This window comes from Pelmatolapia mariae, linkage group LG4 (genome assembly GCF_036321145.2).
Source record: "Pelmatolapia mariae isolate MD_Pm_ZW linkage group LG4, Pm_UMD_F_2, whole genome shotgun sequence".
NCBI classification, from domain to species: Eukaryota; Metazoa; Chordata; class Actinopteri; order Cichliformes; family Cichlidae; genus Pelmatolapia; species Pelmatolapia mariae.
Window position 1 is genome coordinate 25,082,320 of NC_086230.1, and position 16,835 is coordinate 25,099,154.

General features: G+C 42.3%; 1 protein-coding gene across 1 annotated transcript in view; it reads left to right on the plus strand.

Annotated features, from left to right (window-relative positions):
* Positions 1 to 3,219: 3,219 nt before the first annotated feature.
* The window catches only part of pde4a (phosphodiesterase 4A, cAMP-specific), a 48,473-nt gene continuing 34,857 nt past the window's right edge, over positions 3,220 to 16,835 (plus strand). The window contains exon 1 of the mRNA XM_063472102.1: positions 3,220 to 3,515. Coding sequence (XP_063328172.1) covers positions 3,220 to 3,515 — 296 coding nt within the window. The remainder of the gene's footprint in view (positions 3,516 to 16,835) is intronic.

Genomic DNA, 16,835 nt, shown 5'->3' on the forward strand with positions numbered 1-16,835 from the left:
CATCACGTCTGTTCTTATTTGGTAGTTACATTCTTGTGTGTATTCCCTTCGACTTTAAATATGCATGAAAGAGCTACCTGAAAGTGCTTTTTCCTGATTTCTGTAAGATATATAATGCTGTTGCACTGGTGAAAGCCCATATCAATCATGGCCAAAGTTTCAAATAATGAGATCGGTGCGTGTTCAAATAACCGCCTGTGAGCCAAAAGCTCAGACGTCAAACTGTTCTAAGCGCTCAGTTTCAGGTAATTTTGCAGTTTCTGCTCTTGGCTCTGTATATCAAAGAGCGGGCATCCCTAACAGGGCCACCTCAGGCACATGGATCTGGTTGTGAGCAAAGAAGCCCCACCCACCTGCAGCTCAAACCTTCTGTCTGCAGAGACAGCCAATGAGAAAAAAGATGGATTAAAGGGACGGGTAAGGGAGCTAAAACAGTTTGTTTTAAACAGTGGAAGAAATGACAGGCTTCTCCAAGGCCCATTAAAAGACAAAATAGGACTATTTTGAACTATGAGTCACACAGAGATACTCTGGCAGAATGCAAGAATAAAAATTATGGAGCTGAAAATGAGCAGAACACGTCACCTTTAAGTCAAACAGTGATTTAGATGTGTTAGAAAAGCAAGTCCGAGAAGATTTGGACACATACAGAGGAGAAACCTGCTTTAAAACTATCTGCAAACAACACTTACATATCAGACTTAAATATGGTAATTTTCCTGTTGCAGCCACTCCAATAGACAGAAAAAAGACATAAATATGAAATGGCATAAATTGCTAATTTCACCAATGTGAATCCAGGTTAGCATTGTCCTTACAATGAAAATAAACATTAAATAATGGCATAAAATACATTAGAGAGCAGCTATCTAAAATTACTTGTTACACAAACAAAATAATAGTTAGCAAAGCAAAGACAATATACAATTAATAAAGCATTGAGGATGGAAAAAGGAACATCTGATCAATAATTCATTTTAAATCAGGAAAGCCTGTCCGATAACTGTATATCATTAAAAGAGATTTAAAAGAGGTCACTGACTCTGCTGACCTGATTTCCTCAGGCATCTCGATCCATAGCTTCAGGGCTATGATTGCAAACGTCACCTCTAGTTAGCAGCTGCACCTCGGGAACAGATAAAAAGCTCCTGTCAGAAGATGTCAGGCTAAGTACAGGCTCATATGGTACTTTAGAGGTCAGATACTGTATATAGAAAGGTGAAAAGTCACGAGGAGCCTAGCTAAATACGCGACAGCAGGTTCTCTTCCTATCTATTTTCTGCAAACTACAAAAAGAGTTTTTAGTGCAACAAATTATTTATTTTAAACTGAACAAAAAGAGACATTTACAAAGTCTAAATAATGTTTTACAGTGTACAGGGCATTTTTTTATAGTATGTTACATAAACACTAAACAGTGGCTGCCCTGAAATTGAATTTGCATGAATTACTGTAAGGAAGAAGATGAGCCGTGTAATCCTTTAGAGCATGTTCATTTTATTTCTACTCAAATCAATAGCACCTGCAGCTCTATAATAACCAACTTATCAAATGTGGAATCAGATTTTGCATTTAAATGCACTGCTTACATACACTGGTATAAATATTGATCTTCGATTGATGGAGGTCAGCAGATTGTCCCGAATAGCGCTTGTCTCGTGCTTTTATGGATAGTGTTATACATTACCATCATCAGTGGCAGCTCTGATGGGAATAAAACCTTTTACCCTTTAACGTGAGCGCCTTCTCCATTTTCCAGAGCAACAAGATAGTTTTTACTTTTGTTTCTTCTCTAAAAATAACCCAACAGACTGTACGCAAGAGCTCTATGGGGACGGCTCCAAGCTCTCAGTGATGTCTGGACATGAACACGTACTCCTCAAGCTTGAGATGGTAACTCAAAGCAACGACTATCAGCCTCAGATAGGTAAAAATGATAAACAGTGGTGTTTTAGATGTCATATCAGATGCTATAAGACTCTTTCTCAGCCGCAGCTGACATGATTTGGCCAATTTGTTGCTTTTGTTTTCTCTCAAGGAAATGCCAAGTGAGCAGACAGGGGGCAAAGCATAATGGATGTGCAAATAAATGGTTTAAATCCCCCCCAGTGCTGACAGTGCTCACTGAGGAGAGCAACCACCCATCCACCATATAGAGACTGGATGGACCAGAACAGAGGGAGGGGGGAGAGAGAGAGAGAAAGAGAAGAGAGAGAGAGAGTGCTGTGGTGAAGCCAGTGTTTGCCGTTGAACTCCAGCAAATATGAGGATGGGGAGATAATGGCCCACACTGCACAGGATGACTGAACCTCCGCAACTATGAATTTCTCTCCTTTTACGATGCATTCTGACTGAAAAAAGAAACAAAAAAGAAAGAAAGAAAAACTGAAGCAGAGAAAAATCTGGACAGCAAAGGATCGCTTATGCCTTTTGGACATGTCCAACCTTTCTTCACAGCATCCTGATCTATTAAAGATAGGTTTCTGAGTCCTGTTAAGCCTTTTAGTTTAAAAAAGAAGAAGAAGAAGAAAAAATCTCCACCGAGGAATTGCTGAAGACTTCTGCGCTTGGTGTGCGCACAGAGATGCCGTAGCTCTACACGAACCACGATAGACTGAGTACTTTAATGGAAATTGCTTGGAAATTTGAGCTCAGCTGAAAAAACATACGGACAGCAATAATACCACACACAGAAAGAGAGAGAGTGCGAGAGACAGAGAAAGAAAGAGGGGAGAGCCAGCGCCGGCGATCTGTGTGTCTCTGCAATAAGTGGCTAATAAAAAGCAATAAATTCTCTAAAATAAATACAGTCATCTGGTTGTGCGCCATGGGCGATGAGGCGTCAAACTTCAGGAGAAGCAGCAGGACCGGTGTCTCATCACCAAAACCCCGAACTGGTGAGGATCACGGCAGACTGGAGATTTGGGGATAAACTAAAACTGATCTCCACCGAGAACAATGAGATTATTGATTTTTGGATGACTTGTCAGGTTACCACTGTAGCAGTTTTTTGATGTTATTCAGAAAGCAGCATAGAGACCGGGGCTGCGCTGGACTTGGTCACTTTGGTTTGTTCTCTCAGAGATCAAATGGCAGAGAGGGACATGACATGTTTTGTTTTGTGCTTGAAATAAGCGAATACAGCCATATTATTTAATCAACAAGTTAAAAAAAGGGATTCTTCTTTTTTTTTCTTCTTTTTTTCTTTTTTGTTGCACTATGATGGAACCACCACCATGTTCGAAGAAGAGCCTGTCCCTGTCGCTCCCGGTTCCCCGGGAAGGACAGGCGACTCTGAAACCTCCGCAGCATCTTTGGAGGCAACCCCGGACCCCGATCAAAATCAAACACCGGGGGTACTCCGACACGGACCGGCATCACCACCGGCACATGGAGCGCTCCGACGCCGTGGATACGAGCGACAGACCGGGACTGAAAAAGTCTCGGATGTCCTGGCCATCCTCTTTCCACGGGACCACAAACACATCCATCGGAAATTGTGTCGGGAACAAACGGTAGGCGAGAAAGAGATGCATTCCAAACATCCCAATAATAGCCCATGACAGCCCACAAGGCATATGCGTAAACAGGGGAGGGGTGGGGGCATTTTAATGAGTGCGTAATAACGCAGTGCGCCTGAAGGGTTAACTGATATGAAGCGCTTTCTATCGAGAGGCGGGACGCGTGGGTTTTCGGTACAGATGCGTTATGCGTCTTTGGATAGACTCTGTCAGATGGGTATGAAGCGCAAACCAGGCCGCCCACTCGAAACGCAGGAGCACCTTAACAATGTTAAGAGCGTCAGCATACTAGTTGATAAGTAACATGAAGCTCGGTGGTTTTAATGGCATCAAAGGTCTGGTGTGTGCGTTCGTGCGTGCAAGACAGAGATATCGCCGGCGTGCGCACTCTGGGCCTGCATCAGTTTGTTCTCAGAGGGCGGTTTGGGGCTCAGTGGGCGTTAGAGCAAAAAAAAAAAAAAAGTGCCCTGCTGATGAACTCCTTATCAAGACAGTCTCTAAATTCAAGTGTAGGTCTCCCTGACCTTTGACCCTCTTTCTGTGGTGAATTGAATTGGTGGGCTAAAAAATAAGATGCAGTGTTACCTGGACTTGTGTCACAGAAATGTCACACAGATGGCTTCAGACAGCATCTAGCTGGCACACACTGCTGCTCTGTGATCAGACATGACAGTAAAAAATTCACTGCCTCACAACAGGAGGACAAACACAGCACACCTAAACGGCACTAGCACTTAAATCAAATTAAGCAATGGATGTTAATCAAACAGATTTGATTAAAGGTATTTCATTAAGTGAGTCATGGAACTGCATGATTATGATATGATTACTTTGTCCTCACTCAACAAACGCTCCATTTATCCTCTTAAGGAGACACTGAGAGTGCAGCATAAGGATGTTTTTTCCAGTGTTATGCCTTTTTTTTTTACTTATAACAGCAAATGATTTACAGCCTGGTAACATAGAGTTTGTCTTGGTTGTGACTCTTTTTCTTTTTTATTCTTGTCTGTGAAAGAGTGACTGTCATGGAGAGAAAGACGAGGGCTTTCGTGCTTATGCTGGTTTTTAGTTTTCTCCCTCTTCCCTTCTTTTCTCAGTATGACCTGAAGTCCCCTGATGTTCCTCCAAGTCAAGGCGTTAGTTTACATGTTGGACCGCTTAGAGCTGCCTTATTATCCTCCTAAACTTTTCCCATGCACTCATGAAGCACAAACATGCCTCTACCAAATTAAACAAGAGGATTGTCACACCGATGACACATTTATGGCTGTGTGGTGGGTCCTGATGGGAATGTGGGGGTCTAGCTTTTTTTTTTTCTTTTACTCGTTTTCTTTCCAGTTTTATTTTCTTTTCAATGCCACAGACGGCCTTCCCGGCAGGCCACTGGGAGAAAGGCCAACTCCAGCTGACTGGAGGAAGGACTGATTTGTATTTTAGTCCCCAGGACACGCTCTGAGGCAGTCCAATCTTTAGTGCATTGGGACTGACTCTGCCTGCCCTTCTCCTTCTGTGGGCGGCAAACCATGAGAGGGCAGAGAAAGAGAGATAATTTGATTCCAACAACCTCAGTTTTGAGGGCACACGGAGCTGGCTCCAACTGTGTGTGCGTGTTCATATGTGCGTGTATGTTCCTTAGCACATTCGTAAAGTGATGTGTGCGATCAGTGGGTGTTAGTGCTACACACTGGTCAGGAAGGAGGGTGCACGGAGGAATGGAGGCTGCTAGATGAATGTTGTGTGTCACGGATGGTGGTGAAATGTGTGTGGAGGTATTTATGTGTGGGCTGTGCACAGGTTAGTGTCTGACCTGTAGCCCATATGGTTTCCAACAGGCCTTGTTTTACCTCTTTTCACATCAATGGGAGGTCAGAGGTATTTCCACTGTGCTGAAGCTATTTTTATTATTTTCACATACTGCAGCGACTGTAAATTCTGCCTCTTTGCTTATGTCCACATAATGGATGCTTCAAGCAGATGCCTCATCGCTTCACTGTATTTATAAACATCTATGTTGATCCAGCAGCGCTGTGCTCTTTCGCTCAAGGCTAACTTGCATTGAGTGTGGCCTATGGAAGGCAGCTTCATGCACATCTGCTTTCACCACTCTGAATGCTCTTATTTACATGCAGATGTCTGGAAATTTTCCTCAAAGTACATTTGAAACAAGCTCTCATTTAAGGAGCCATCCATTCACAAATCAGAAGGTGAACAGTCTGAGATAACTAAGTATATTTTCACAATATGTCTCAGTAGAAGGCCAGGAGAAATAGGAAGGCTGTAAATCTGACCTCTTGCTAAGATTAAATGACATTTTGGACAGTCACTGCCATGATCTGATCCTTTCTTTGGGACTTGCAACACAAGGTGTCTTGCAGCAAAATACAGCAACAAATTAGACCCCCTCCCCCCTGTAATTTTCACACTTAATATAGCCATCCAGTGAGGCGGATTGGACCGGCTCTTGCTCGCTGTAAATTTGAGGCCCCTGCTCCAAGCCCCATCATATGGCAAGGAAATGACCAACAGTTAGAGCCTAAAATCTGCTTAGATTTAAATGTTCTGAAGGCATCGCAAATTTAGCAAACATGAATCGGTGACAGGTTGAGATGGTTCTAAGTTTTAATGTATGTGAATTCAATGATTTTAGCTTTGTACAAACACAATAAGACCAAATGTACCAGATAAGGATTCTTTTTCCAGAAGAGTGGAAGAATAATTGGTCTTTGATTTGTTGCGTGCTGACTGACCCGGTGGAAGACCTTAAGGAGTCGGTCAGCGCCTCATCTGGAGGAGGTTTCAAGAGATCAATGAGCCTGAGAGCTTCTGGTGAAATTGTTTTGGACAGGGTTCAGGGAACTGTAATAGAAACCCTCACTATTGATAATAAAGCACTCCCAACAGTCGCCAGTCTAGCGGATGGGGGGATACACAAAAGGGATTTTGCATAACTGTTTGAAGAATCCCAGTCTGCAGCTTTTTTTGTCTATTTTTGTTTCTACTCCTATCCTACAAAATGGCAGTCTTAGTGGCAATCAGCTTCCCCCCCAAGAGTGTCAGTCTGCCTCCTCTGCATTTCCCCGATGTCTTTTGTTCAACCGTCTTGTCATGCCTTTTGTCAGAGGACGTTAATATGAACGTATCAGCCATCAGGTCCCATGCCCAATGCGCTCTGGGAAGTTCCGACATGAAATGAATGACTGACACTGAACGAGTAACAGCTCTTCCCGCAATTCAGTTGCTATGGTTACTTGTTTTGTGCATTTGTAGAATAGATTTCATTTACCCAAAAAAGGCAAAGCCTAAGGCACTTGATGGGCTCGACTGTATAATTTGTCAGTATGTAGCAGATCCCGCTGGATATGCATCATGACTTGTATGTTCATAAGGTGAAAAAGGGAATATTAATGCATCTCAGCTGAAGAACTGAAGGCTTCAGATTTAAGTTTGATCACAGCAACCTCTGCGACAATTTCAAACCAAAGCCTTGATCACTTCCTCACCTACCACATATGCATTCTTGAGGGGGGGGGGGAGTATAAAGGGATCTAGTGCTGATTTGTAAGCTGTAGCTGCTCTTTTCCCTGCGTGACTGGCCGGCTGCCATAATAATTTAGCTCATAATGAGGTACAGCTCCAGTTAATTACTACAACAGCAGTATTTTGTTGTTGATCATACATTTGCATTTCTAACACAAGAGATCCAAAAAAAGTCTCACACAGAGAGCATTCAGGAACTTCCCCACCAAAAGCGTTTTAATAGCGTTAAGTAATAGACCTCTTATCTCATTTAGGTAGTGGAAGCATCTGTTTAGGCTACAGATTGCGCTCTTCTGTGAATACATCATGCTTTCTCGCTGCTCTCAGCACTAATTAGTATCTGGAGGCAGTACACGGACTGGAACCGTGTTCACTTCGCTTTAGTTGGCTCAGGCAGATACCCCAGGTAAAACCTTCCTCAGCAATGACACCGAACAGATGTCTGCTCAAAGGGAATGTATAGGTCCCCTCATTCAAGGTCCCTCATTGTGTTTGTTCTCTGCTCGTCGCTTTGTTTGCCTGCAGACTCTCCCACAGACACTCGGGCCTCCTGTAACCACGTTTAGTGGCGTCAGCTAAGCTTCAAGAATCAACTGGAAACCTTGGCGTCTTTGCATTTTAATTGATTTCACACTGAATCTTCTCAGAGTTGTGATACACCAGTCATTTGTTGTTTTTTTTGTGTGTGTGTGTGTGTGTGTGCTTTTTAACAAGTGCGGATGGGCAGAGATCCCAGTAAGAGGAAACAAAGTGAGCATCGGCATCAAAAATCCAAGTTGCACAACAAGTCCACCTGTTATCCACGATTATCTCCGTGTTTGGTGCAGCTGCTTACATTTAGTCTGTAACAGCCCCTTAGTCCCTATTCCTTTTCACGCTCATGTTCATTAAATCGCCTTTTTGGAACTTTCTGACACAGTTGATTATGCAATACTTTCTTTTGCCTCTTTCAACATGCCCACTATGATGATGATAAGCCTCATAATGGCTATTTTTTTCCTTTTCTTATCTAATTATACTGTTTGAATCAGTCTTTTGTCCATTAAAATAACAGTCTTTGATTGCTGCATGTCTCTCTTTTTGATCCCTTATCCTCTCAGTGCTTCCTTTCACCTCAGAGTAAATGGAGAGTATTGATTCCATCTCTATTTCTGCTCTCTGCTTTGTCTTTCCATTGTGTGGCCCGTCTCGCTGGTTCCCAATAGCGTCAAGATGTTTTCTGATAGCCTTCTTCTTGCTTACAGCGGCATTAAGCACACTATCATAAATCTATTATTTCATCCCACCCCCCCTCGCCTCAAAGCCATATCTTAATCTCAAACCTTCACATCCTGGCAGCGAAATGAACTGCCCACCGCCAACAGTGTGCAGCGCCTCATCTCTTCCTACATTCTTCCCCATAAAACGGGGTTTTTATACTGATGTGATTTTTAGTTCTTCATGCTCCAGTCGCTTCTTGAAAAATCACAGACTTCAAGGGCATGGCAGACACAAACACCTTCATCACATGGCTGGAAATCAGCTGCCGCTAAAAAAAGGAGTTCAAACAGCCTTTGCATCAAAGACAAGTTGGGAAAAACAGTATCCTAATCATGCTGTGAGATTAAAATACACACAGTACTCTGTAAAGCTTCCTGTATGGATTTACAATCACCCATTTCCTTGGATTTAGTTTTCGTCTGATACAAAAATAAATAAATAAAGCGTTTCTTTTTTAGTAGTAATAGTAATTTATTCTTCGAGCCCAAAGGCACTAAGGGGAACTAAAAGGAAAAACCTTTTAGTGTAATCAAATCGCCCACTTCATACCACGAAAAAGGTCTTTATTGCTGAGACTTGGGAGTATTTAAATGTCAAAATGTGCAGCGTATTCCATTTCACAATAAGTGCTAGTCTTTCACCTCTCAGCAAACAGTTCAGCTTGATAGAATACGGCAACGTGATGCCCGTGTGTGAGATTCCCTATAAGATAGAGCAATGAATAAGAATATTGTGTCCATGTGGTGATTAAGCAGGTGATACACCATCAATCAGAACCAGCTGGCGGTCTCTGATGATGTCGCAAAGGGGGCAACCCCCCTGAAAAGCGCTTTAGGCTGCTGTCTCAGTGCAGAGCTGTCTGAATGAGTGAGTCTGACAACCCCTCTGTCAGCGGCGTGTCAGCGCAGCACGCGTTCAGTGAAGCAGAGAGCACAAATCCGTAGCCACCTGTTGAGCAGAGCACCGTGTCGGACTAATGTGAGGCATGTCAGGAATGCTCAAAGAGTGCCGAGTTTAAATTAAGAACTCACAGCAAATTACAGCTGGAGCAGATGAAGGTGTGCACCTAGAGGCCGCACTCGTCGCGGGGGAGGGGGGGGGGGGATGCTCACGCTTGTGTTCAGCTGCCCGCTGATGCCAACATCTCATCTGAAGTATCACTTCCAGGCCTCGTGCCCCAGGACAGAGCTCCCGCCCAAAATTACTGGCTCAGTTTCAGCTATAGTGGATGACTACGAAAGACTGTCATACGTGTTTAGAGTAACAGATGGCTTTAATGCTGGCTTAAAGTGTCACAGACTTGTACACTAAGGCAACAAATACAACCAACGCTTTGTTCAGACTCTCATTTTTTATTCTGTTTACGGCATAAATCATACTCGTAGGTGTTGACTGTATATCATTATTATTATTGACAGATATAGAGCGCCTGGGACAGAAATACAGCAGGAAATAGATTGTTTTTTGCCCATTCCCAGTCTGACTCAGCAGCACTATTACTGTGTGAGCTTGATTGGAAAAATGCTGAAAACAACAGTAAATAATATCCAGTTGCTATGAAAAATATAACAGCATGAGAGCTTGCAAAATATGCCAGTAAAAATCTTTCATAGTGTGCTAATTTAGAAAGCTGAGGTGGGTGGTGATGGTGGTAATATTATAGCTACAAATTATCAAGTAAAAAAGTAGCAAATGTACTTAAAAAACTTGAAAGGTCTTTGAGATTTTACAAAAAGAGAAAAAGAGATAAAAAAGAAAATGAATCACATCTCTTTATATTGTAAGGCTGATTCAACCTCATCACTCCACACACGCCACGGGTGAATACCGAATCCCACATGCACACATTAGGGAGGAGGTGCAACAGTAACTGATACACAAAAGCTATCACCTCATTCAAATCAAATTCAGAAGAATAATCCAGATCCATGGCAGAGTCTCCTCAGATGACCCAAGTGTTACTAAGGCTTTAACCTCTTTAAAATAGATGTTCTTCTCTGTGCACCTTGGAAGTAGGTGATTACAAAGATTGCTCTGATTAGGTCGTCCCCTGCAGGAATGACACTTGACAAAAAAAAACCCACCACTAATTATTTCTTTATAATTTCCAACAGTAGTTTCAAAGAATGATCAAGTTTTTAAAAGATATTTGAGTGTTTTTGGGTAGTAGTTAAATATAAAACACACAATTATTTCAAGGTGAAATAATAATTTGTTATTTTAACAGTCAAAGAACATATAGAGCAGAAGAAAGTAGTTTCATGTGAAAAAGCAAAACCACCAAGCAAAACTGAAAGTATTGTGCATAAGTTTTGAGCCACCTGTCATTTCTTCATATTTTTGTTTCCCAAGGGCCAGACTTTCGTGTGAAGTGGTATTTAAAGTGCTTTTTGGAGGTCTTTCAAAGCTTTTCTTTGGACATTGGGTGCTTTTTCACTCATTTTCAGTCCAGTCCTCATCCATCTAACCACTTTCAGAGAAACTTTATTTTTTTATGTTTATTTGTTGAACTATTTACCTTTGACCTATGAGTTGTTCAAGCATAAAAAGCCTTATAACTCAAGAGATGAACCAGTGTTGATTCTCAGCATAACAGACAACTTAGCAAGGAGCCAATTTTAAATTGTATCTTTAGGCACTTTGTTCCAAGCAGCCTGTCACAAAATACATCATTTGCTCCAATTTCTTTAGCTAAAGCTATAAAAGATGCCAACGATAACATAATTTGACAGGCATAAAATAGTATTTTTGGTATACTGGTAGGTATCAGCTGAAAAAGTGGCTTATCTCAGCATTGTGTGCAATGCATCCATAATAAAATCTAAGGTAAATGGACAAGTGGAGGACACAAAGGAAGAAGTGGCAAAAGAAATAGAAAAAAATCCAGCTAAGACCTGACACAAACCTGATAGATGGATCTGGACCTTCAGTTGGTCCATCTGCTCTTTGCTGAACCTTCATCAGAATTTCAGCCAGTGGTGTTGGGGATCGTGTGAAAATTTATGGAACTATGAATGGAGAAAAGTACCGTTAAATTTTGATCCACCGTGCAATACCATGTGGAAAGCATCTGATTGGCAGCGGCTTTATTTTTCAGCATGAAATGATCCTGAACAAACTGCCAACACAATAAAAGCATACCTGGAAAGAAAAAACACACAATGGAACACAATCAGTCACAGATTGGCCTCCCCAGAGCCCAAACCTCAACATTATTAAACCAGAGAACAGAACAAAAGGCAGCCAACATCCAAAGAAGAGCTTTGAATGTACTTCACGAAGCCTGGAGAACTATTCCTGAAGACTACTTAAAGAAATGACAGGAAAGCTCGCCTAAGAGGGTCCAGATTGTGTGGAAAAATACATATGGTCCCAAAAATCAACATTCAAGATTATTAGAATTGTACTCAGCATTTGCCTTATAAACTGTCTTTTCATGTATGTTTCAATAAATGTGCACATGTTTTTAACTTCCTCAGGAGAATATAAAGAAATGAGGGGCAACTCAAGCATTTTCCACAGCGCTGTACACGCAGCAAACACTGAACCAGGGCTTACAAATGAAGAGGAACTAACAAAAATAACCTTGTGCTGTAGCCTTATTACAGAGTAAGAAACAAGCAGCGAGACAGTTTTTGAAAGAGAATGTTCCAAGCCTGCAAATGAGCAAATCATTCCTCAAATAAAGCAGGATATTTTCAGATTCATTTAATAATTTAAATTTCTCTTAATTTAATATCTTTAGTTTGTCAGAATGCTCAATGCCAAATGACTGTCACTGCCCATTATATGTTATAATGACTCACAGTGCCTGGCCAGAGTATCAACAATAGCCTGCACTTTTCACTTTACAATACTGCAGATATGGCAACGCCAGCTGGGGCTTAAGAACACATTGTTATGCTGCTTCTTCTCAAGGTCAAGGTAAAAAAAATTTCTGTCTTTTATTGCTGCTAACAGGGAAAGATTCAGCAACATATAGAATTAAAACACATACAATAGGTTTGTGTGAGGAATATATGTGTACACAGGGAAAAAAAAAAAACATCTGTGGAGCTACAACAAGGTTTGTGGGAACACTTGTGCGTTTTACATAATGCATGAAGCAGCTTATGATTTATAGCTGACTGAAGGTGTGGTAGGCAGATGCACACCTCGGTTTTCTCAGTTAGAAAAAGAGCTGCAGTTCCAGCTCCTGACCCCTGCTAGATCAAGTGTGAGCAAATGTGTTCGCACATTAAAAAGCAACATTCAGGTTGTTGGAGGGCAGAAAGGGAGAGAAAAAACACACACATGGCTTGAGGGCTCGGGGTATTTTCATCTGATGCTACTTTTCAGTTCAAGGCGACGTGATGGAGAGCATATATATATATATATATATATATATATATATATATATATATATTTCTATTTATTTTATTTTTTTTCTTGTGCAGGGTCCAGAGCAGTTTTTCACTTATATCATCCATCATACAGTACACTGTGCCTGAATGGGGTTTTCTAATGATGCTGACGCAGGCTGGGACGTGTATTTTACCCCTAACAAAGCCAGAGTAATTAGCAGCAGTGTAGTCCGAGTTCTCTCTCTCTTCCTCAGCGATCCTGTCTCAGCCTCTCGCTCTCGTTTTTGTTGCTGTTTGTTTGTGCGTCAAGGGATTATTGTGTGATTACTTATGTGATTTGGGGGTTTTCTTATGAGGGGTTTCCATAAAGAAGAACAGAACTGAGTTTTCTCTCATTCAATGCAAGTTTTTCCTCCCCTAAGCTTCTCATTTGTGTTGTTGGGGGGTTTTTTTTTCCCCCAGAAAAAAGCTTGAAAGATTTCTGGTGCAATCCACAGAACTGACAGTGCACGGCTAAAAGTTTCCCAGTGTCCCTTAGCAAGAGTACCTAATCCTCACATATTTTGCATCAGCAGAGTCTGAAGTCACAGACAGCTAAAATCAGCTGAATCCAATCAGAGAAATGTGTTGGTTTTGCGTGGGAGGGGAGGGTGCCCCGGTGTTCACAGACCCTGCCTGCTTTAGTCCGTTCCTTTGCGTCACACAGGTGGGACGTTAGAAGCCCATGCTACGGGGAAGGTGTGAAGATAAGAAGACTGGAGAGGAACAGAAGGTAAATGTGGCAAACAAGGAGGCGCACATGTGTCTAGGGGATAGAGGCAGAGAGCTGCTGTCTTCACAGATCAATGGCAATTGTGTATTTTGTCACATCAGATTTGATGCAAGACCTGTCTGCGATTGGTCGTGTCCCTTGCTACTCACGGGCGGAGTTTCACAAGCCACTGATGTTGTGCTCATGAACGTCGGTCTTTCTTTCTCAGGGTGCTATAAATGTGAGGGGGGGTGGGGGGGGGGAAGGGTTGAAGCCTCCGGCTGTCAGTGTAATGAGATTAAACCAGACCAGTCTCAGCTCCCAGTGTTATATTGAGCTTTATTTCAGTTTCCATTCTGTTTTTCAATATGTATAAAGAAGATATTGAATGTGGCTGCTTCTGCGCACTAGTCCAAGAGCATCTGGTTGTGCATCAGTGTGGAGTGTGTGTTTCAGTGTGTGTATTGGAGGACAGAAACAGAGAGATAATGTGAAAGACTTGTGTGAGTATGTGTGTAATGTCCTCATTCACACCCTGCAGGGCATGGTGCATCTCCTAAAGATGTGCTCAAGACGTCGCACCGTCACGAAACTTTGATTTGGTTTCCAACCTTTCCAGCCTTTTCCAGCAATTTCCACACGGCGCATGGCAAGGCCTGTCTGGTGCTGCCAGTGGAAAAGTAATGCTTAACCGTGGCGCACGAGGCCTGTGCATTGCTTTCATTGAATCCTGGTCTGTGAAAGGCAGACAGAAAGCCACACTGGCACAACGATTGTGGCTGCAAGTCTGTGTGCGAGCATGTGCTCGTGTGAATGCTTTTGTGAGACGGAAAGTGTCTGGGGACTTGCAGAGTGGGAGACATCCATTCTGTTTGGACATACTGCAGAGTCTCACAGCCCATATTCCCCAACTCTGACGTTTTGGAACGGTCTGCTAGTCTGTGACTGCTTTTTCTATCACGCCACTCAGGCCTCATTACCCAGTCGCAGCTTCTTCCTCCATCATTTTGCCATCAGTCAGGGGGCACTTGGCTCCCCAGGTTCATTCATTTCTCTGCTGATAAATATATGTTACTCATCTCCTGCTTTTTTTCCCATTAGAAGAGAACATAACACTATTAACATCTTCAGCACCTTTAAGACTCATCATAAGGGCCCATTCATCAGTGGTCGGTGAAAGAAAAAGACAAATGGAGAAGGTGATAGGGGAAAAAATACAGCAGGAGCAATGCTTCTTTGCATTCATATTAGAGGTAAATATGGAGATGTTCACAACTGAAATACATCTACAAATGTGTATGTACGTGTGAAAATGCACAAGGTCTTTCACAAGATTATTTGGTTGGTTCGTGGTTTCCATCTCCGAGTCCGAGTGGTATTGACAAATCACTTTTGAGCAGGCTTCATTGGTTAAAATAGTGGAGAGCAAAAGAGGAACGCACCGATATAGTCGTGAAACTGCTGAGTCTCATCTGACAACAATTTTGTAAAATTAATCTGTATTCATATGGAGACTGCAAACAGTAGCCTGGCCCGGATATCAGTTATTCTGATATCAACTGGCTACACCGTAAACCCCAGAACATTGGCAGCTGCCCCCAGAGGCTAAATAACAAGACTAATGGCCCATTTTCAGTGACTGCACCATTTGTCATGTAAAATCGTGGGAAAATGAGAAGTTGCTGCAGCCAGTGGTTCTGGCATCAGAGTAAAAACAAACAAACAAATAACTAGCTCCAGTCCCCTGTTAGAGGCGAGGCGGATTTCCAAGAGTTCCAGCAGTAAAATGGTGTCTAGTTAAAGATAATCAACAAAATCAGTGACTCTGTTTAAAAATTGTATGAGATTAATATCAGCTGGTCCACCTACCAGCTGCCAGTGCTACTTAATCAGTCCCAAAAAGGGTATCAGGAATTTGTATTAGAAGAAAAGAAGCAAAACTACCAGTAAATATATACTTACTGGCCACTGGCCACATTAGATAGACCCATTTAACTGCTCGGCTATCCCTAGGGTTTACAGAAAATTGTACGGAAAAGAGCTATATCCTGTTCTCTTGGAGGACATGCCTTGTTGATGCCAGAGGCCAGAGGAGCTTTGAGCTGATAGGAAGGCAGCAATAACTTTCTAATGAATAATATTCCCACTCGTTACAACCAAAGTATGGAGAAGAGGATCTCTGAATGCACAATACATAGAACCTTAGAGCTGATGGGTTACAGCAGCAGAAGACCACATAGGGTCCTGCTCCTGTCAGCAACAACTCTCACTCGCTCGCGAAGACTGGACAATAGAAGACTGGAAAAAATCCTGCCTGATCTGATGAGCCTCAACTTCTGCAGCAGCACTTAGTTAGTAGACTCAGAATTTGGTGTAAACAACATGAAAGCATGGATCCATCCTGCCTTGTATCAAAGGTTCAGACTGATGGTGGTGGTGCTATGATGTGGGGGATATTTTCTTGGCACACTTTGGGCCCCTTACTACCAAGTAAGTTTAAATACCACAGCCTACCTAAGTAGTGTTGCTGACCATGTCCATCCCTTTATGAGCACAGTGTACACATCCTCTAAGCTTCCAGCAGGATAATGTGCCAAAGATTTCTTGAACATATCAAAGAGTTTGCTGTATGCAGCAACTATGTGATTTTCTCATGTTAATAAGGATGCCGATCTCTGAGGAATGTTTCCAGCACCTTGTTTAATCTATGCCATGAAGAATTAAGGCAGTTTTGAAGGCAAACAGAGGGTCAAAGCCGGCAAAGTGGCTGGGGAGTGCGCAGAATTACCATAGATGGATTCGATTGCCCAGCAAAAGTGACAGCAACTCTGATGCTTCAGGATTACGACAAGACATGTCAGATTATTTGCATCATCCTTCATCCATTGGAAACAGGCCTGAGAGATGAGATGTTCCCACACTGTTTTATTGTTGTTTGTCAGATTTTATTTTTCATTACCAATGCAGTATTCCTGTCAGGCACCTATGACCATATTTAGGTAACAGATGGGTTATGGGTGAGTGGACAGGACTTTTGGTTAGGTCTTGATGGGACAAAGTTAGACGGATGCTGAAAAGTTTAAGCGTGACTTGATGTAGGGAAAAGAAGGAAAAGTGGAAAGGGCACATTTGAATTGGGGAACACAAGTTTAATACTGCAGTGCTTGTGCTCAAAAAAGGGAGAAGAAGAAGGACAAGAGAGCAGTGAATGACATCAGAACAAAAATGACAGACAGATTGACTCATCAGACAAGCATGTCGCATTCACTGCCAGGCTGCATGGCAGTGGCCCTGAGGCAGTTTCAGAAAAAAATAATCCACGCAGATAAGGCTGCCTTCTTCTCACTAATGATATCTTACTGCTATTTAGGATAATCACGTTGATTTCCTTATTGTTCTCTTACTAAGATGATTCTCACAGGT